At 40.4% G+C, this 23,558-nt stretch overlaps 1 protein-coding gene across 1 annotated transcript in view; it reads left to right on the forward strand.

Annotated features, from left to right (window-relative positions):
• alk (ALK receptor tyrosine kinase) overlaps positions 1-23,558 on the forward strand; it is a 362,245-nt gene that overhangs the window by 214,109 nt on the left and 124,578 nt on the right. Inside the window, exon 5 of the mRNA XM_061697428.1 lies at positions 23,014-23,144. Coding sequence (XP_061553412.1) covers positions 23,014-23,144 — 131 coding nt within the window. The remainder of the gene's footprint in view (positions 1-23,013; positions 23,145-23,558) is intronic.

Consider the following 23,558-nt stretch of genomic DNA (forward strand, 5'->3'; position numbering starts at 1 on the left):
ACAACATGGAAAAATAAAGCATGTGAAGGTTGTATCAAACTAAGAGAAGTAATATTTTGTATATGTAAAACATGAATTTTCCAACTCAGGGTCCAGTGCATGTTTATTTTGTGTAATTACAGCCAAGCATCAAGCGTTGGTGGGTGGAAAACTCTCATGAAAACCTTTCCTGGATAACTAACTTCTTAAAACGCTTAATGCAGTGGAACCTCCAAAGTTAAACACAATCCGTTCCGCGATGCAAGTTGACTTGCAAAACTTTGCTTTCCAAAACAAATAATTTAAAGTGCATTAATTTGTCTGCGATTGACTTTTGACCAGTCCAGGATGTAGTCTGTTTTGCCCGAAGTCAGTCATTTAGTGAGATCACACATGAATCATGATGATGGTTTTATTTGAGTTTGGAGGCACGGTTTTCCACGTAGCACATTTGAAGATTGTGAGGAACTTTTGAGGTTCAAGAGTACACTTCTAATGACACCTTGTAAATTAGGTCATGCAGAATCACATGTTGGAAATACATTGTAGCGAGACACTGACACATAAATATAAAGACATGAGTCAATTTATCTGCAAGTTCCAATTGTGCTGCTCAATTTAAAAGTAAGGGGCATGGTGGACGACTGGTTAGAGTGTCAGCCTCACAGTTCTGAGGTGCGGGATTCGATCCCCGGCCCCGCCTGTATGGAGTTTGCATGTTCTCCCCGTGCCTTAGTGGGTTTTCTCCGGGCACTCCGGTTTCCTCCCACATCCCCAAAACATGCGTGGTAGGTTAATTGACATCTCTAAATTGCCCGTAGGTGTGAATGTGAGTGCGAATGGTTGTTTGTATGTATGTGCCCTGCGATTGGCTGGCTACCAGTTCAGGGTGTACCCCGCCTCCTGCCCGATGATTGCTGGGATAGGCTCCAGCACACCCGCGACCCTAGTGAGGATAAGCGGCTCAGAAAATGGATGGATGGATGAATTTAAAAGCACTTCCAGTTTCACTAATGGAATCGTGAGGCAAACACACATTTTGAGAAGCTGCCTCAGTACAGGAAAAAAACACTTTCTCACTTGATAAGTGCAGGTGTCAAAATAATATTTGTGCTGGTTAAAAAGTGATGGACTTTTTGACCTCATGTGGTAGGTCATGGAAAACACCTTTAATGAAAATGTGTTTATTATACCCTTATGAAACAGTGGGAAATTATGTGTGCTTACATTTATCTACAGCATACGACTACAGCATAATGCCATCCATCCATCCATCCATTTTCCTCCGCTTATTCGAGGTCGGGTCAGCAGGGAGGCCCAGACTTCCCTCTCCCCAGCCACTTCATGCAGCTCCTCCGAGGGGATCCGGAGGCATTCCCAGGCCAGCCGAGAGACATAACTTCTTCAGCGTGTCCTGGATCGTCCCCGGGGTGTCCTCCCGGGGGACGTGCCCGGAACACCTCACCAGGGAGGCAACCGGGAGGCATCCTAATCAGATGCCTGAGTCACCTCATCTGGCTCCTCTGTCCTCCGTTGCCTGGCATAAAGCCCCAGACAACTTAGCTCCTAGGATCATTGGGAGACACAAACCCCTCCACCACGATAAGGTGACAGCACAAGGAGGGGTACAGCATAATGGTGCTCCCCCCTCCCCCCAAAAAAAAGTTTGGACCGGCCACTTTAATTCTGTATTATTATTTGATATTTGTGTACAAAATGATTTATGATTTATCATTGAGTCATTAGTCATTGAAAAATGACATTAATTTCTGTATAAAATTAAGCTCATAAACAGTTCAATCGAGATACTCATCAGAAGAAGTTGAATTTCATGCATACATTTGTCATACATGAATGCAGCCAAGTTGGTTATTCATGCAGTATATGCTCACTCACATCTCAAACAAACAATGCTCAGTGAAGCGGTAACACAGAACAACATTTTGTGCATAAATACAAGTTTGTCTTTTCTGGTTACCCTTTGTGATGTTTGCAGTCACTGCTTATTTATCAATTTTTTTGTGTGGTTACAAATGTTAAAAATGTCCTTTTTTGTGTTTCAGCAAACACAATACGACATGTGCACCATGAAGTTGAATGCGGTATGCCTGTGGTGACAAGTTGATTGAGTTTCACAGGTGAAATTATGTATTCAAATTGTAAGTTATATTTAAATTGAAGTACCATAACGAGACTCGTTTGATTAAGCCCATATGTTGAAATGATAGCTAAATAAAAAAGGTTTGCACAACAATGACCATTAGCATGCTATTAACCTATCACCAGAGATACAAGGCAGATGGATTTAGAAGCCAGAAAATTGTTGGGTCCCTAAATGGACTGATTTATTATAAAGATCCAAACACAATATATAGAAACCCAATTTACTACGCCTAAACCTGATCATAATTTCCTCATAAGTCAGCACCATCTCCCATTTGACCTAAACGAACACAGAACTATACCTTCAAATGCACCCTTGATTCTTCTGTGAATAGAAATGCTGTTAATTAGCAAAAAGATATATATATATTTTGAAATGTTTCAAGTCTCAGTTGTGCAAGTAAATGCAAACCCCAATTCCAATGACGTTGGGATGTGTAAAATTCAAATAAAAACATTAGCAAATCCTTTTCAACCTATATTCAATTAGATACACTACAAAGACAAGATAAATCATTTTCAAACTGATGAAGGTTATTGTTTGTTTGCAAATATTCTCTCATTTTGAAATTGATGCCTTTAACAAAAGACTGGCAAAGTTGAGGAATGCTCAAAAAACACCTGTTTAGGAAATTCAACAAGTGTACTGGTTAACGGGAAACAAGTGTGTGTCATGATTGGTATAAAAGGAGCATCGCCGAAAGGCTCAGTTGTACACAAGTAAGGATGGGGCGAGATTCATCACTCTGTGAACAACTGCGTGAGCAAATAGTCCAACAGTTTAAAAATAACATTTCTCAACATACAATTGCAAGGAATTTGGGGATTTCATCATCTACGGTCCATAACATTGTCAAAAGATTCAGAGAATCTGGAGAAATCTCTGCACGTAAGCGGCAAGGCCGAAAACCAACATTGAATGGTCCATGACCTTCGATCCTTCAGGTAGGACTGCATTAATAACCGGCATCATTCTGTAAAGGATGTTGCTGTGGGCTTAGGAACACTGAAAACCATTGTCAGTTCACACAGTTTGTTGCTTTATTTACAAATGCAAGTTAAAACATTACCATGCAAAGTGAAAGCCATATATCAACAACACCCAGAAACGCCACCGGCTTCTCTGGGCCTGAGCTCATCTGAGATGGTCTGACGTAAATTGGAAAAGTGTGCTGTGGTCTGACGAGTCCACATTTCAAATTGTTTTTGGAAATGATGAACGTTGTGTTTTCCAGGCCAAAAAAGAAAAGGACAATCTCGATTGTTGTCAGCGGGAAGTTTAAAAGCCAGCATCTGTATTGATATGTGTTGTGTTAATGCCCATGGTAAGCATAGCAACACCATTAATGCTGAAAGATACATACCGGTTTTGGAGCTGCATATACTGCCATCCAAGCAATGTCTTTTTCAGGGACGTTCCTGCTTATTTCAGGAGGACAATGTCAAGCATCATTTTGCACGTTACGACAGCATGGCTTCGTAGACTGGCCTGCCAGCTGTCCAGACCTGTCGCGCATTGAAAATGTGTGGCACAAAATATGACAACGGAGACCCCGGACTGTTGAGCAACTGAAGTTGTACATCAAGCAAGAATGGGGGAAAAAAATCCACTTACCAAGCTTTAACAATTTAGTGACTTCCATTCCCAAATGCTCATTGAGTGATGTTAAAAGGAAAGGTGATGTAACACACTGGTAAACATGCACCTGTCCCAGTTTTTGTTGAACAAGTTGCAGGCATCAACTTCAAAATGAGTGAATATTTGCCCAAACTAAAAAGAAGTTCAATTTGAACATTAAACATTGTGTCTTTTTGTAGTGTATTCAGTTGAATACAGGTTGAAAAGGATTTAAAAATCATTGTATTTTGTTTTTATTTACTTTTTACACAATATCCCAACATCATTAGAACTGGGGAATTGTACAATGGAAGTATTTCATCAAAAGCTCAATCAAAAGGTGATATCATCTTGGGACACAAGCGTTACATTCGCTTTAAGTACAGACGATTGCATGTTTTTCACATTTATCTCCATCCAACAGAGGCTAAATGTACAGTTTGTCAAGTGATGACAGTTTTGATTAAAGTTTGATTTTGATTGATTGTAGTTTAGCTTTGAACCTTTTCCCTATTTTCCAGTACAAGCTTTCCCGTTCTAGGAGGCATTAAAGCTTTGTCATGTTCAATAACGCTTCTCTCCAAAGACTCCAAAGAGGTTGGACCACAAAAGAGAACTCACAGTCCTCTGGTAGCGGTACAATGACTCAAATGACACCTTTATTATATCAAGGGACACATGATGCCTTCCCTTTGGTAACTCAAAGCTTTGACAGCAGTTTTTTTTATGTGACAGCATCAACATGTTTAAATCACGTGCTACAGTATCATTCGATTTGAGTAATTTCCTGTGGCCCTGGAAAGCGAGGGTTTACAAAGTCATTTAATCTAGGTCACGATCAAAAAAGGGCTCGAAGCCATGTGATCTTCCACCCTCACATGAATATCATCTTTGTCAATGCATAGCAGTTTATTGAGTTCTCATTGGGTTTTGCAATTTTCTGAGCACTCCCATGAAGGCGTGGAAGCCTTTTTAATCTGGTCTTTGAGCAGACATGGGCAGCAGAAAAAAATAATAAAAAAGAAATTAGGTGAGAGTCGATGCATCCAAACATGGACAAAAATTATTGGTACCCTTTCATTAAAGGTGGTCAGTGAAATAACTAGAAATTGACAAAGGTAATTTACTGAAAATTAACTAATTGAAATTAAGCCGGCACCGTAATTACTGGTTAGCCTCACTGTTCTGAGGACCTGGGTTCAAATCCGGCCGTGCCTGTGTGGAGTTTGGATGTTCTCCCTGTGCTTGCGTGGGTTTTCTCCGGGCACTACGGTTTCTTCCCACATCCCAAAAAAATGCATGGTAGGTTAATTGAAGACTCTAAATTGCCGTAGGTGTGAATTTGAGTGCAAATGGTTTTGTGTTTACATGTCCCCTGCGATTGGCCGGCGACCAGTTGAGGGTATACCCCGCCTCTCGCCCAAAGATAGCTGGAATAGGTTTCAGCATGTCGACAACCCTAGTGAGGATAAGCTTTTCAGAAAATGGATGGATGGATCATTTTCTTTTTTGTGGTCCAACAGAATCATTTAAAAATGCAAACTATTGAAAATGTTCAAAACAAAAATGATGGTAGCCTTAGCTTAATATATTTTTGCATAACCTTTTGAGATGATTACATCAATCAATTTCTTTAACTTTCAATAAGACTTCTGTCCACTCTTTTTTGAGCAAACTGCTCCAGCTGTCTGAGGTTTAAGGATGCATTCTCCAGACCGCATCTTTTAGCTGCTTCCAGAAATATTCAAAAAGGTTTAGATCAGCAACCATAGACGTCCATTTAAAATACCCAGACTTTTTTGTTCTTAGCCATTCTTGTGTGCTGTGTGTAGCTTTATATTTTGGTCTTCATCCTTGTAGAAGAACCATGACCTACAGCTGAGACGAAGCTTTCTGACAGACGCCTGTGTGTGTGTGTGTGTGTGTGTGTGTGTGCGCGTGTGCGCGCGCGAGTGCATTTGCTCATTTTGGTGGGGTGTGTTTATGCCTTGCATAATATACTGTGTAATTTAATTATCATAATGTGGATCCAGTGATAAAATCGTCATTGATAAACACGGTTCCTATTATTCAGATTACATCTATGTATTCTGTGCTGTCCTCTATCTGCACTTTGATTTTGACTTTAACATGATTAAAGTCTCTGTGGTCCCCTGCGTGAACTGTTAGAAGTTGCCAAACATTTAATGAAAACAAGCTGTGCGGAACATTAAGGACACATACATATCAGTTTGTGACAGAGAATTATAACACAAACCTGGTAGTTATTAGCATATCTACTAGTAATTACCAAAGATTAAAGTATACTGTACATGCACAGCAAACAGTACTGTTGTGGATGTGAAAATGTAGATCTACTGAATGACTATGGAGTGTGGTGTGTTTTTTAGTAAATACATTGCTATAAAAGTCTCTATTGCTCCTGGAAAAAAAAAACCTGCAATGACTCATGATGCAGCATCAGTGAAAGCCCTGCATGATGGACCCATCTGGAGGCGATGGGAGACCAACATGACACCAGAAGACGGTCACCACTTTAAACAGGGAAGACTTGCACGTGTGAATCTCTCACTGTGATAAGGACTCTTGGTATTTCCTTCTTTTAGTTGAAAGTCACTGGGCTTCCTTTTACCCCTTTTTAAAGATGCTGTCAAGCAAGGTTTGTTTTTGGTCCCTTTAGCTGTGTCTTTAGCTTGTGGGCGTAAAATAGCAAGTAAAGTACAGTCTGTACTGTAACGAACTGCAACAGCTTTTGGTTGAATAGCCAAATTATTACATTGTAAAACGTGCAGATAAAAAAGAGTAAAATAATGAATCCTCAATGTATTCTTTATGCAGATAAATTTAATATTAATGAAGCCTTCTGTGATTTCTTCTGCTGAATTCCTCAGCTTCTCAAAGATTTCATGGAAACGACAAACTCACCAAAACAGAAACCAACTGACCGTGAAAAAGTTCATTAGGTTTAGTTTTAGCGTACTGTTTCATATACAGTACAAAAATGAAGCCTTCACCCCCAAAATGGGACCAGTAAGTGAAGGGAAAGAATGTCTCATCCTTTGTCTCACGGTTAATTTCTGGATTTTTCTTTGACTTTCGGGCCATACTTTCCTTAAAATCGTGGTTGAAATAGTTTTATTTTTATTTTTTTGTCATCACTGAATGTTAGTTTCAACTCTAAGTTTTTTTTAAATAATATACTGTCTAAAATTATACTTTTTAAGTTAGAGTACGAGCTACAATCTAACACTTGAAGCTAATACTGATAACGCATGCATCGTAAAATGGGACAGAGCAATTTCGAGTGTTGTTTATACTGTTGATTGCTGATGAGTCTTACAATTTATCACAATAGGTGTCGAGTGTGTTTCAGTGCCTGAAAAAGGGTTCAACCTCCCAGCTCTGAAATATTTAGTTTTACAGGTGCAATGACATTTCAATCATCACACTTTTATAGAACACACTACAGCTAAAGAGCTGGGGTGTCTGAATTATTCAAACCCGTTTGCTTGGAGATGGCCAAACCCAAAACTCAGGCAGGAAGTTCAAATAGGCAACAGACTTATGCATGGCACACACAGCAAGGCCGGATAATAGATTATAGGTTTATAATGAAGGAAACCATTATCAAGAACTTTAATTAGATGGTGAATGCTAAGTGGGAAAGCAACTACAGTGATGAATTGCACATCTTTGTGTTGAGGCAAATGTGCTAACCAGTCTTCCACCGTGCCGCCCAATTGTGTTTTATGTTTTCATAACCCCCAATTTCATTGTATCTGCACCATACAATGACCATAAAGGCTTTCCACGCTATTCTATTTATGTTCAATCTTTATGTATAGCACATTGTTACAGCTGCAGCTTTTTAAAATTGGTCTATAAATACCAATTGAGTTGAGAGTTGAGTGTCTCAAAAATTAAGCAATGCAAGTTTAAGTACAAATGGATATGTACAGTGAAATTGAAATAGCTCATTAAATCAGATATTGTCACCATTACTTGGATAACTGTAGCAATTCTAAAGCTCATACGTTGTTCACGGTAACATTAAGTAAGTCCAGCAGATAACGCGAAAATTACGAGTTGGATGCTGTCATTGTTGTCAATATGCGTTTACATGCCGACCAGTTTGCACACCACCTTGCCCAAAACATGGAAGTGCTGCGTGCGTGGAGTCCATAAGTGTCATGTGCTGATATTATTTGTTTGGTTTAAGACAAACTGAAGCTGTCATTGACATGTTAAATATTTAGTCCGGTTGCAGGGCGTTTATTTCTATGTTGAAGAAATGGATTTAGTGTGGGGAAATATAAGATTTTTGTGTTGGAAGCTAGTCACTTAGATAATCTTATCTTTCATCCATCCATCCATTTTTCTGAGCCGCTTCTCCTCACTAGGGTCGCGGGCGTGCTGGAGCCTATCCCAGCTGTCATCGGGCAGGAGGCGGGGTACACCCTGAACTGGTTGCCAGCCAATCACAGGGCACATAGAAACAAACAACCATTCGCACTCACAGTCATGCCTAAGGGCAATTTAGAGTCTCCAATTAATGCATGTTTTTTGGGATGTGGGAGGAAACCGGAGTGCCCGGAGAAAACCCACGCAGGCACGGGGAGAACGTGCAAACTCCACACAGGCGGGGACGGGGATTGAACCCCGCACCTCAGAACTGTGAGGCTGACGCTCTAACCAGTCGTCCACCGTGCCGCCTCTTATCTTTCAATTGAAAAAAAAAAATCAGTATAGCCCCATTGTGAGACACCCCGGCTCCCTGATAACATTGGTGAGGAGCATCACCAGATAGTCCGTCGTTGCATAAACTTGCGAAGAGGTGAGCTTTTCGTGAATTATGAGCGTCATGGTGTCAGTCACTTTTAGAAGAGGCAAGGGGCTCTGTCTTCAAGGCTGATTTGGAGGCTTATGAGGGTAGTGCTGAGACAGGCACCTTCACAGCAAGACACTTGACTCACTTTTTCAGAGAGCAGGGATTACGAAGTAGATAGTCAATTATTATTGCTTTCAGATTGTAGCAGGCATATAGCAGACACATAGATCAACCTCCCAAAAGTCCAGTGTAGTATTAAAGGGAGTGTGGTGTGTATCTGCTCTATCTGTATTATTGTTGGAATTTGCAGTGGTGAAGAATTGTACTGCGTTATATACTGTATACGGAGAGCTTTTCCAAATAGTTTGAGCCTGTTTTGTAAATATTAGACACGACCCTAATCGTGATGTATTTGATACAGCTTTCAGATATCATTATATTATGGAGTATTTGTCATGTGACCAGCTTACCTATTCTTGGAGTCAATGTTAGTTGTGATCCGAATCAGACAGCTCTTATGTCGTGTTAGCCCAAGCATCAGCACTTCGTTGTTGTCTAGTGCGACACAGCGGACTAGATCGCCACCTGCTCACAGTGTCAGCTCCAAGGAGCCTCCAGTAGTGTCTCATTCTGCTAAAATTACTACCAGGGCAACATTTATGCCAAAGTCTTTAAATGTAATTGAAACATGTATCGGCCACCTTTTTCTACTCAAATATCTACATCTGTACCCATCACGTCTTGTCACCCCTGCAAAGTACCACGTGGGCCACTAATAATAGATAAAGGTTTCAATTGATGCCAAAGACTTAATCTCATTATAAGATGTTTTGAAGAAGTGGCCATGGTCTGATGAAAACATATTTTTCCCCTCTTTTTTTCCACAAAATCTACATGCACAAGATGGATGCTCACAAGTGGATATTAGGGTGTTATTGAAGAACTGACACTCTGTTGATACATTGACATCTAATGCTCAGACATCTTTAGTCATCTGTTTCCACCTGTCTTGAAAAAACTGTCACTGCAGTGTTCTTAATTTCTCTTATAAATTCTTTCATTGCTTCCAGTGAGTCCAAATGACCCGCCAGTATTCTGTGTTCAGTTTGACCTCTATTAAATTGTGGCAGAGTTGTGTCTCATTTGTCTTCAATTTAAAATTTTGATTGAAGCTTAGCATTCATAGCTCATGGCCTGTTGGAGTAAAATGTTTGACCTGATTTGTACTCATTCTCGGCTCCAGATATGAGGCAGTATAAAATTTCTGATGAAAATATGCAGTGATTTATGTGCCGTTTTATCTGTGAAGTGTAGGTCCGTCTGTAGTTACATGCCACATTTTAGTTGGGAAACTAAAAGACATTCTGTTTTGGTCCACTTATGTTATTGCTGCCGTATTACTATATTAAAGGTAGTCCACATACAATACCAGTCAAAGGTTTAAACACACTTGCGAATGCAAAATGAAAAGATGCGTCCAAACCTTTGACTGGTACTGACCATATACAGGTATTCATATTACAAGTATTAAATTCTCAGTTAATTCAAGTAAGGGTTGTAAAACCTTCTTGAAAAAATAGCACCCCTCCAAAGCAGGAAGGTGTCTGTTTCCACTAGCGGAAACAGAGGCTGTGTGAATTAATGAGCAGACATTTGTAAGTTAAGTGTCAGCATTTCGTTAAATGGAAAAGTTGATTCAAGACTCTTTATTCACTTTGTTATTTCAGACATTAAGTCAGTGGTTTTGGACTTGGCTATGCAGATAGTTTCTGTATCTTTTCAGTTTGTGTGAGATGTAAACACACATCACAGTGAGGACACCCTTGCATCTGCATTCGTTTATTTGCTCCAGTTTGCTTTCATCCTCTGTTATTAGCTCCTGGCAGCTCTGTTGCAGAATAATCGGTTTAGCCGTATTCAGGTTTAAATCAATTGGATATATAACAGTTAAGGCTTGCCTTAAGTGCCTTCCTTAATTCTAGCTAGAAACCATCATGTAAAAGTCTCATGATTATTGTTGACTAAACCTTCTACTTGGTCACAAGTTCAATAAAGAATATTACAGTTATTCATTGCCTGTCAGATCAAATAAATGTAATTTTCTTGTTTTTTCCAGATCTTATTTGAGATTAAGGCCTGTGTGACGATAATCCTTGCATTCATAAGTTAATGCGATATGTAACAACGACGAAATTATATTGTGGCAGCCAAACACATAACTCAGCGGCCATTGGATAACGTCACAATGATGCTATAATATTCTTCACTTCTCCCACTGCTTATTTTGTAGGTTTTTGTGTAGCATACTTGTGCCATGCTTTGTCATGCAACTGGAGGTGCCAGATGCAGGAATCAAAATAATAAATTTGAACGAAACCATCATGTAAAAGTCTCATGATTATTGTTGACTAGACCCTCTACTTGGTCACAAGTTCAATAAAGAATATTATTGTTATTCATTGCCTGTCAGATCAAATAAATGTGATTTTCTTGTTTTTTCGACATCTTATTTGAGGTTAAGGCCTGTGTGACGATAATCCTTGCATTCATAAATTAATGCGATATGTAACAAAAGCGAAATTATATTGTGGCAGCCAAACACATTACTCAGCGGCCATTTGATAACGTCACAATGATGCTATAACATTCTTCACTTCTCGCACTCTGCTTATTTTTTAGGTTTTTGTGTAGCATACTTGAGCAACTGGAGGTGGCAGATGCAGGAAGCAAAATAATAAATTTTAACTTCATGGCTAAGTTGGGCTGGGGCCCAACTAAATGTCTCAAAGGGGCTTATGGAGATGACGGAGTTGTTGGGAGGCTTCGAGTGGCCCAAATGCTTTGAGTGATCTCAAGGAGGTGGAAGATGACCCCAAGTTAGGATGACCCATGACCAAGATGACTGAGAATATTGACATTGTAAAGAGTGTTCGTAGATTGATGGTGGGGTTTGACAACATTCAGATGGGCCCTTCCCGAACATAACCAACAATTTTGAATGTATTCTTTGCTCCTTGGTTGTTTTTCCAGTTGCGAGGGAGGCAAAGAGTGAGAATGCAGCAGTATGCTACACAAATGCCTAAAAAAGAAACACAAAGGGAACAATGTGATGAGGCGAGAAGTTGTGACAAACATTTAGGATTGAGTGGTGAGCGTGGCTGCGACTGGCAGCAATAAAGAAATGAGACTGTCAACAAATGTGCAGATACTCGGTAACTGCGACCACACAAAGAGAAAAACATCCAATAGACTCTATATGCTACACTATTTGATGCAGCAGTCTTCAACAAAGTTACGTGAAGTTCTGGTTCAATGGAGAATGACATAAAATGAAATGGACTGCACCATTTGCGCTCCCGATTGGTGGGGAATGGCTCTATTGTGAACATTATATTATAAATGAACTGTAGTTTTTGTGTAAATCTCCTAACTGCCAGCTGAAACCTGAGCTATAGTCATCTATCAGATCATTCCTGCTACATGCTAGTAACAAGAATAGTAAAAAATAGTTATTAGCTATCTATCAGCTTTGTCACATCTAGTCTTTCAATTTAACCTGTTCCTGTATTGGCATACTCCATACTCCACATACAGTATAATCAAATGATTCACACTCATATTCACACATATGGGCATTTTACTTTTAACCTATGTCATGTAACCTAGCATGCCTTTGGAGGGGCATTGTGAGAACAGGTCAGAGCAGAGAATCAGACTCAAAACCTTTAAATATGAGGCAGATGGGCCAGCCGCATGCCTCACTGTGCTGCCCTGGTGTGTCTTCTTCATAGCTAAAATTGTATTTAATTGTTTAAGATTCATATTGAATAGTTAATGGTTTTATTTTTTTGTGGCATTCACAAAATTGTGGTTGAAAGAAAAACATTAATTATCTTGACGCCATTCACCCTAATTCGCATGGGAAATGCTCAAGGCCCTACTGTAACCCTGAACAGGACTAAAGTGAATATAGAAAATTGATAGATAAAAAAAAGGCTACTGCCAATAAAAATGGCGTGATTACAGCCAGTAAGATAATGTAATGGTGTCACAGTAATTAGTCTTGACTTAACAATTTCCAAATGTTGAACAAGCCCAAAAGCAAATACTGTAAATGTGAAGCTTTTGTTAGGCAACCTAAATGTCTCTTCACTGCGCTGACTCCGTTTCTTCCACTGGTTAAGTCGCACTTTACAAAGACAAGAAAATAGAGGAAATAAACAAGGCAAAGAAAAGAACTGCTGCTCAATCTTTCATCAAACAAAGTTCAACTAAGAACATTTTGTGTACTAGATAAGAAAATAATTTGTTTCTGCAATTTGTGCCCTAAATAATGATGTAGTAACATTACATCCAAATTATATTGTTTTTTACATACTGTATAGCCCCTATGCACACTCAGATTTCTATAATGTGCGGACACTAGGGAATATAAAGTGAATACAGTGTCAAAAATGTTTTATGGATATAAGAGGAAAACATTTTGCTTGTATGCACTGTCTGTACGCTCTAAGTGTGTTAAACGAAGATTCACAGGATAATAATAATACTCATGATTTTAAAATAATTTCTTTCTTCTTCACGTTCTTTTGGATAAAGCGCAAAGCTCGTGCAAACCAGAAACCACAAGACAAATAAGCCTTAATGTGGTCAGAACATACACATCCTACATGCTAAGTAACAAATGCAGACACGCACATTCACCACATTAAAATGAAAAGAAGGATATTAGCCAGAACAGAAAAGCTAGGGCTTTGTAAATCAATAGTATTACGGCAGCACTGAAAGCAGATCAGTTTAGATTTGTACATTGGTCTGTTTTGTGCTTCCAATGAAAGTTAACACAATTGATGCTTGATGGCCTCCAATGTGTTCAAATTTAAAATAATTTAATAAAAACATTTCTGCCCGCGACCCAATTGAGGAAAAGCGGTACAGAGAATGGATGGACGGAGAAACATTTGCATAGGAATTTGTTAAAAATGAAACAATGTGTCCAAGCGTCAAACCATCATCATCCTAAAACTTTATTCAGGCGATATTTTAACATTGCAAGTATTGAAATTAATCTTTTAAGATTACAACTAATGAACACAGTGTCTGTGCAGACGGATGAAGGATATGCAAGTCACCTTACATATACAGTGCATAGCTGTCTCAGCTGTATATTCAGTTCATCGTCTTTGTTATTGTTTTTAAGGTATTGTTGAGTATAAGTGACTCAAAGCTGAACTCCTTGAAAGTGAGGGTCCAGTTATGTGTAAAATGGGAAGTTTTTCCATTCTAAACCAGGACAGACGTGTACTGCTTTTCTGTGTCTAACATCCATTTATGGTCTTCATTACATTTCTTTTTGTTTGTTTTGCCATCACTGACACCTTGCTGTGGTGGTGGTATGCTTAAAAAAATAATCCAAATATATAAAAGGTGCTAATCTTACCTGATGACCCGGTGAGAACGGTGACGTTGGCGGCGTGTTTTCCAAGCCCGGCAATGAAGCCGTCGTCGTAGGACATCACCATTACATATGTTTACCCTTGATTTGTCAAGAGAACTGTCCAATTCCTTCTCTTTAACTTTTGTTTCCTTACTGAAGTTAAATAATCCAGTGGAGTACATGAGAAATGACTGTCAACTGGTCCGTCACGCCTTCCGTCACTGATTCTGGTCCTCCTCACACAGAGTCATTTTTAAAATAATAATTAAAATAAAATTAGAGCCATAAGATGGGGCCTGAGAGGGTTGATCATTGAGAAATATTCTACTCTCAGGTCATACAGACAGTTTTAACAATTGAGACGTTATTATTATTATTGTTTTTTTGTTAAACGGCAAACTATGCCTTTAAGCCACAAATTCAAATCAACTTTATTAATAGAGCACTTTAACAACACAGCTGTAACAAAGTGCTAAGGATAAGATTGAACATAACACGAATAATAATAATAACCATCAAATAATAATATATAAAAAAATATTTGTGAGCTCAAACAAGAGATACCAGTGCTTTATAGTGGCAGTGAACTCAATTTAACTCACTTCACAATAAGCAGCAGTTTGGCAAATGGTGAACAATTAATCAAAAACGAGGCTTCAAGCTGTTGAATGCCACTCCCAGGTGAAGTTTACTGTCAAACTAATCATAAAATCAAGATAATTAAATATTGTGTATTTAAAAGGAACGTCCGCTTAGATTAATGCTAACCAACAATGCAAAACACCCTTGACATGATAACGGTTGGCATCGATATCGCTGATTTAGATGCTATGGATGTTGGAACACAAACAAAATCTAATTGTGACGATATTCTCTGCTGAATAAAATATCATGGCTAAAACGCTGTAATAGTGCAAATGCAAAAAGAATAAGAGGATGGAAGTATAAATAAAGGAGACAACATAGGTCATTTAAACGGGCTGCCAATTCACAGGCAGTCACAACAACAACAAGCGCTGATACTCTGCACTGAAGAATGTCATGGCCAAAATAACAAAAACAGTCCAAAATGGGTTAGGGCAATGCAAAACGAACACTAATTTATCAAAAAAGGGTGTAAAAGTAAAAATAAAGGAGAAAGTTAACGAAGCTATTGTAACGAGCTGCCCACTCACAGGTGCCTCTTTGAAGTCCTCCAGATTAGTACTGTACAGTATTTGTCATACATAAGCCTTTTTCACTCATTTGTAGTGCAGTTTATTTTTCCTGGCACTGTGCCATGCATGGTCAACCACTTATTAAGTTGAACTGTTATGAGAGATGTGCACTGGCTGCTCCATTCACAACTGTTCAGTTAATCAGTACAGTGATTGTCAGCACAGATATAGTGTGATAAGACAGACAAATAATTCAGCAATCACAGAGACTTGTATTTACACACATAGTACACATTAAAGAAGGTAAACAACATTGAAATAACTTGTAGCTGGAATTTACCAAAGTGTACATTGATGAGCCACAAAGCTTCTGGGGGAATGTGTTTTGGACAGATGAGACAACACTGAAATTTTTTTGGACAAGTCACATCAGCTCTATATTTACAAACACAAAAGTAGAGTGGATTATACAAAGAAAAGAACACTGTGAAAGATGGAGAAGGCTAAGTGGGGTAGATTTTTTTGCATCCGGCACAGGGTGTTCTCAGTCTGTGCAAGGTACAATGAAATCTACAGTGGGTACGGAAAGTATTCAGACGACCTTAAATTTTTCACTCTTTGTCATATTGCAGCCATTTGCTAAAATCATTTAAATTATTTTTTTTCCTCATTAATGTACACACAGCGCCCCATATTGAGAGAAAAAAAGAGAATTGATGAAACGTTTGCAGATTTAATAAAAAAGAAAAACTGAAATATCACAGGTGGCACGGTGGACGACTGGTTAGAGCGTCAGCCTCACAGTTCTGAGGACCCGGGTTCAATCCCCGGTCCCGCCTGTGTGGAGTTTGCATGTTCTCCCCGTGCCTGCGTGGGTTTTCTCCGGGCACTCCGGTTTCCTCCCACATCCCAAAAACATGCATTAATTGGAGACTCTAAATTGCCCGTATGTGTGAATGTGAGCGTTTGTATGTGCCCTGCAATTGGCTGGCAACCAGTTCAGGGTGTACCCCGCCCCCTGCCCGATGACAGCTGGGATAGGCTCCAGCACGCCCGCGACCCAAGTGAGGAGAAGCGGCTCAGAAAATGGATGGATGGATGAAATATCACACAGCCATATTCAGATCCTTTGCTGTGACACTACAAACAAAGGGTGTATATTCTCTGCTCGAAACTGTTCTCACAACCCCCCCCCCCACACACACACACACAGAGACACTATATTTAACTCGGGTGCTGTCCTTCTGATCATCCTTGACATGGTTCTTCTATATCATTGAAGTCCAGCTGGGTTTGATTATACTGATTGGACTTGATTAGGAAAGCCACACACCTGTCTATATAAGACCTTACAGCTCACAGTGCATGTCAGAGCAAATGGGAATCATGAGGTTAAAGGAACTGCCTGAAGAGCTCAGAGACAGAATTGTGGCAAGGCACAGATCTGGCCAAGGTTACAAAAATAATTCTGCTGCACTTAAGGTTCCTAAGAGCACAGTGGCCTCCATAATCCTTAAATGGAAGACGTTTGTGATGCCTTCCTAGAGCTGGCCGTCCGGCCAAACTGGCCAAACTGAGTCATCGCGGGAGAAGAGCCAATCAAAGGAAAAATGAATGCGGCCAAGTACAGGGATATCCTGGACGAAAACCTTCTCCAGAGTGCTCAGGACCTCAGACTAGGTTTATCTTCCAACAAAACAATTACCCTAAGCATACAGCTAAAATTAAAAAAAAGAGTGGCTTCAGAACAACTCCGTGACTCTTCTTGAATGGCCCAGCCACAGCCCTGACTTAAACCCAATTGAGCATCTCTGGAGAGACCTAATAATGGCAGTCCACCAACGTTCACTATCCAACCTGACAGAACTGGAGAGCATCTGCAAGGGGGAATGGCAGAGGATCCCCAAATCATCATTCCCAATCAGACTTATGGCTGTATTAGCTCAAAATGGAGCTTCTACTAAATACTGAGCAAAGGCTCTGAATACTTATGGCTGTGTGATATTTCAGTTTTTCTTTTTTAATAAAACTGCAAAAATTTCAACAATTCTGTTTTTTTTTTTGTCAATATGGGGTGCTGTGTGTACATTAATGAGGGAAAAATGAACTTAAATTATTTTAGAAAATGGCTACAATATAACAAAAAGTGACAAATTTAACAGGGTCTGAATACTTTCCGTACCCACTGTAAAAGCTACCAAAGCCTCCTGGAGCAAAACATGCCCAGCGTCAGATCTTTGCTGGGTTTTCTGTCTTTAACGGAGGGTATCAATAATTTAGGCTACGTGTGTACGTGGTGGGCTGATTTGGGGTCCACATGGATTTCATGGAATTGGATGTAATAGAGCTCTGCCAGCTTTATTTTTAGAATATCTCGCATATTTTACTCAAGGCACACACAGTTTTGTTTACACATTTGTTCATTTCAAATTATATATTTTGCTAATTTGTTTTGTGTTTCAGTTTTGGGGTATTGAAGCATTTATTCACTGCCTATCTGGGGTTTAGGAGCTTGTTGTATCGCAATGCGTTGCCTGCATATATTTTACGCACAAGGAAACAAACATTCCCGTGCAATTACTGGCTCAGCAACATCCTGCTGATGATTCAGCCTGTGGGGCTTGGATCCTCACATGTAGTTTGCTGAGTCCGAAAATAATATTACCCTGATCAAGAACACAGTGGCAACTCTTATCGACTGTTCAATTTCTCTTCTTTGATAAGATATGACAGATGCTTTCTAATGATGTAGTGTGGTGCTGAAGTTTCACTTCCCATCAATCAACACCTTCCCTCTGCTCTAAGAAAGCCCAAGTGAAAAGTGAGTAAGCTGCAGTGAGGAAAATCAAAATCACACATTTAAGAAAGAAACGCAGAATAGGAGAAGTTAGCAACACGTGTAATGCAAAGCCTGTTGAGTCACTGCACAAACATCTGGGAAATCCTAAAAGCTGAGATGTTTGTGGAGCAGCATTTTGTGTGTCGATGTGTTTTTAGATTCATCTACTCTTTCACACACACTGCTACTGCATACACCCACTCACATCTGACACATGAAAATCCAGATCCAGTTGAACATGTTGAGGCAATTAACATATATATATATATATATGTGTGTGTGTGTGTGTGTGTGTGTGTGTGTGTGTAGATGTAATATTGTCTCTATGGTTTCTCAGTAAGCATGTGAAGTATGAATTAAAATTGTCCACGCATTCCTGAGTTCCAGAGGTTTTTCTGTCAAGAGGCCTGAAATCAGGTAATTCAAATTTCTCTTAGCTTATCTACATCACTAGCGAAGCCGCCTACCTCTCCGCTCCCGAGTCAGTGCTGTCAACATAGCAAACACGTGTGCTCTCACAAGTGGGTCTTCTACACGGAGCCAACCAATCATAGGAAAGGGAGCGGTCTTAGCTACAGCTGGAATGGCCTTCCCACAGACTTGACCTCAGCCCTATTGAACATTTGAAGACTAAAGCAGAGGGCAATTTGGGAAGAGGTACATTGTGAACACCGGTCAATAATGGTGAGGATGACAGTGTTACCTTCAGATGGGGGTAGGCCAGTGACGAAGTCCAGGGAGATGTGGGACCAAGGGCGGCTCGGAATGGGTAAGGGGCGCAGCAGACCAGCTGATGGTGGATGTGTAGCCTTGCCTCAGGCATAGACGGATTAGGCAAGGACGAATTCCCTGGTGTCTGTAACCAGGCTGGGCCACCAGAAGTGTTGAATGAACTGGATGACTGCGGGTGATTCCGGGGTGGCATTTTCTCAGGCTTGACAAAGAGCCGGTTCTCAAGGAGTTCTTCAAGAGAGCGGGAGATGATGAGAATGTCAACCAAAGAGACGAAGATGAACCGGTTCAACATATAACGGAGGATATCTTTGCTAAAGGTTTGGAACACAGCGGTTGGTTAAACCAAAGTACATGACAAAATACTCAAAATGTCCGAGAGGTGTATTGAAAGCGATTCTCCATTCGTCCCCTCCTTAATGCGATTAAGGTGGTAGGCGTTGCGTAGGTCCAACTTGGTGAATATTTGGGCGTCGCAGAGGGGTTCGAAGGAAGGGTCTATGAGAGGCAGTGGCACTTTGTGTTTCACGGTAATGTCGTTGAGGCCTCGGAAGTCAATACAGGGGCAGAGAGTGGTGTCTTTTTTAATCAACAAAGAAAAATCCAACCCTCAGGGGGGGAGAAGCGGGTCGGATAAATCCAGAGGCAAGGGAGTCACGGATATAGTTTTCCATGGCTTCCTTTTCTGGGCGAGAAATGTTACAGAGCAGGCAGCAGGTAAATGGCGCAGTCATAGGGGCGGTGGGGGAGGAAGTGAGATGGCATGGTCTTTACTGAAGACAGGAGAGAGGTTGTGGTATTCTTCCGGAACCCGGGAGAGATCAATAGTTATGGCAGGTGACCGAGGTTTGCTGGAAGGCAGAACGATGGAGAGAAGGCACTGGGAGTGGCAGAATGGACTCCACCTGGTGATTGACAGGTGGCTCCAATCGATGGCGGGGTTGTTTTTTTTTGAGCCAGGGGATACCAAGAACTAATGGGGTCTCAGGGGAAGGTATGACAAAAAGTTGGATGGTTTCCCGGTGATTACCTGAGATAGGTAGAGTGAACTGAGCTTTTTGGTGGGTGACGGGAGATGAGTCGCCCATCCAGGGCTGTAACCTTTTTAGGAGAAGGGAGGGTTTTGAGGGAAAGCTGGACCTGACGTGTCAAACCGTCATGGATAAAGTTGTCATCTGCACCGGATTCAATGAGGGCTGTGACAGGGGTGTTGCGATCGGAACTAAGGATACACGAAGGAAGGGTAATATGGGAAGGAGAGCTAGGAGAGGTGTTGGTTTGGCTCACCACGGCACACTCGGGTCGTGGTGAGCCTGGTCTTTCAGTTAATTTCAAAGAGCAGGTGGTGATGAAATGATCTGACTCTCCACAATAAATACATAAACGTTGCTTAACACGGTGCTGACGTTCCTGAGGGTCTAATTTGGTATTTCCGAGTTGCATAGGCTTCTCTTCAGCAGCGTGGGGTGACGAGGAGGCGGCCGTGAGCTCGGGAGGAATACTCACAGGAGAGGTGCCGGAATGCATCTGGGAGGATATGAGGGAAACTTGTTGAGCGAGGTTGTGGAGGGAGTCCATAGTCTCGCTAAGAACTTTGTCCTGTCTGTCAATGTGGGCGCTTTGGAGGGTGAGCGCTTTCCTCAATGCTTCTGGGTTTGCTGAGTCCAATTTTTGGGGCCAGAGTATTCTGTCACGATTGGTGATTGTGCGATATTGAATTGGACCCAAAAGCAGGCAGAAGCAGAGGAAGTAACTGATATTGGTTTTTGAAGGATATCTCGGTGGCTGGATGTTCGAGGAGTGAGGGTGGTTGGCTGAACCAGGGAACATATAGGAAGTGGGGGGGCTCGGGCAGGAGGAAGTGCTTGGCGGCGTGGCTGGGACAGACGGCGAGGCAGGTGACATGGAAGTAGCACTGGAGGAGGAGAAGAACACAATGGGGTCTCTTGGGCTGACCAGATTACTTTGACTTTTTAAAAAGTAATGTGTGCAATGCTGCAGCTTTTTATGTATTCAGATTTTCATTAAAATGCACCGATTGCATTTCACTCTATACTGAATCTGGGATTTAGGCAAAACCATATTAAATACTAGGAGTAAGCAGATGTTCTAATCATGTACACACAACGTGCATAAAATCATCATCATAAAATCAAAAAGTAAAGGAATAAAATCACTGGCTTAGTTGTTTTAATGACTCTTTTCACATAAGTCGTTTTGAAATCATAAATAATTGAAGAGAAACAGTCATCAGAATGACGCAAAAAGACAAATTAATTAACAGCTACTCAAAAATGGAATAAAAGCTACCTTTGGTTCCTTTTAAAACAATCAGCAGAAGCATAACATTTTTTATTGTCATGAAATTAAACATTTGTAAGCATAAATTTTTTTATCATTAAGTTTGCATTTAATCCATCACAATAGTGGTTACAGCAAGCACGAAAAAAAAACCATCAGTGATACACACATGAGCAGTGGATGACTCATGTGGCCCGCAGGGAGCAAATTGGGCATTTAGGTGCCCTACTCAAGGCGCCATAGCCATACCACACTTCTTGTTTTGGTCAGGTCTCTGTTGGTCAAGTTAAACTGGGTCACCTGAGGCAGAATTGAATTCAATACAAAACTTTTCAAAAGAGTGCAGCAGGGAATAGTAGCCAGACTCACAGATTTGTATTTCGGGGGAATCTTTGACTTTTCTGGATGGAGTTCGCAAGTTCTCAAATTTCTTTTTTCGGATACTGTGACGCCTCCCCATATTCCATAAAAATGCATTTTAGATGAATTGAAGAATCTTAATCAGTTCAGAATTATGCTTTGGATAATAAAAAATACAATGCATACGACTGATACTGTAGCGCTTTTTCAATGCACTCAAAGATGTAATTGCACACATCATTCATTCTCTCCACAGCTGGCCTGGGGCAGTCTGATGGAAGCATGACTGCCCCACCAGCGACCATCCAACCACATTCATTCATAGGCAATAATTACCTAGACCTTCCACAGCTGGTTGTATTTAGATAAAAAATTAACACACTTAAAATTCATTCACTCCCAACCCTCTCATTTACAATGCATATTTGACATCTATAGCTTATACAAAAGCATACACATCTAAAATGTGAAACACCTGTATTCCCACTTTTGGCCCACCCTCTACATATACAAATAATTACAAATAATAGCCTACAATAATACAAATAATTTTTATTATTGTATTATTTGTATTTTGTATATTATTAGTAAACCTCTACTAGATATTGTTCTCAGTCCAAACAAAATACAACCAGATACAATATGTGGATAACATGTGTGTGTGAAGACCGCACTTCAATTGGTTGGTTCCCTCAACGTTTAAGGCTTTGTTATAAATAACCTTGAGATAACGTTTGGCTTTGCACTGACAGAGAGCCAACCCAAAGCTACATCATTATGTTGACAAAATAATATCCATGTCAATATCCTTATTGCTTGTATGTTTACAGAGCAGTGTATAATGTCATCCGCCATGAATCAAAAAGTAGCCTGCCAACCAACACACAGATGGACGTACAAACAGAACTACCCTGCTCCATGATTTAGTTATTTATTATTATTATCTTTTTTAGCAGTTCAGTCGAGCGTAGCTCACGATCATTATAGGATCGCAAATACATCACATGTAACAGTGGCCCTAAATATTTTACATAGTCCTGACTGTATTACTGTATGTAAGAGTGCTTTACAGATGGCATACTGTATGGGAAAAGAAGCAGGGCCATGGCGAGGAGAAAGTGGGAGAGGAAGGGAGGGGGCGACTGTTTATGACAGTAAAGCCAAGTGAACGCAGCACAATTTGCTTAACAAAATTAGGGACAGTTGATGGTTGTGGGAGGGCAGCATTCACAGCAGGACTCCACTCACTGCCTCATATAACCAACAGTTTATTCCTCAGCGTTTTGATTTTCCCAAATCAGTGACCATCTAAGGATTCCAAGTGAGGTGTCACCTACCTGACGCCTTGTCATATGTAAGGCTGCTTTTACAGACTCAAAGAATGGCAATGTGTCAGCAAACCAAAATTGGATGGAACGAGGAAGCCCGCACATCTTCCTCTGAGGTCTTAGACAGTCCCATCCCGGGCGCCATGGGGGTTCAGGCCGAGCAGAACCAACCCACCCTGACCCCACAGCCTCATAGAGGATGTGAGAATATCTTTCAGCCATGGTGCCTGCTCATCACAATGATCCTGCTCCTGCTTTCTCTCCTTGGCAGCTGGGCTGTGGCTCACCTCACCTTGGAGACCCACGGGGGATCACCTTTCCAGATCTCAGCCAGCTATGACCAGCGGACACTTGATGAAATGGCTACGATTGAACCCAACTTTAAAACCAACTGCACCATGGGTAAGATGGCTTTTTCATGTTAAGAAGCTTTTTTGGCACTCAGCGAAGAGATCCAAAAATGTGACCCCTGACACTGTAGTAAATTAAAATATTGAATAATTTTTGAAAATATTAACCGATTACTCTTTGTATTTCTAATAACAATTATATTTTATTATAAACTATATTCCACTGGTAATATATTTACATTCGTTTTGTTTAATTATAGCTTTTTAAAAATGTACTGAATGGTTGGGATGAATCAAAGGGTTAACAGCATTAACCAATATGGTTCCTTGTTCTATGAAGCGAAATTGCAGTGGTTTGATTGTGGCATTGTATCACTAAGTAGCCACATTATGTATTTTACGTAGTACTCATGGAATTGCGAAATTCTAGCAATTTTCAAAGGTGAATGGAGCGAAAAACAGTCTT

This window comes from Phycodurus eques, chromosome 14 (genome assembly GCF_024500275.1).
Source record: "Phycodurus eques isolate BA_2022a chromosome 14, UOR_Pequ_1.1, whole genome shotgun sequence".
NCBI classification, from domain to species: Eukaryota; Metazoa; Chordata; class Actinopteri; order Syngnathiformes; family Syngnathidae; genus Phycodurus; species Phycodurus eques.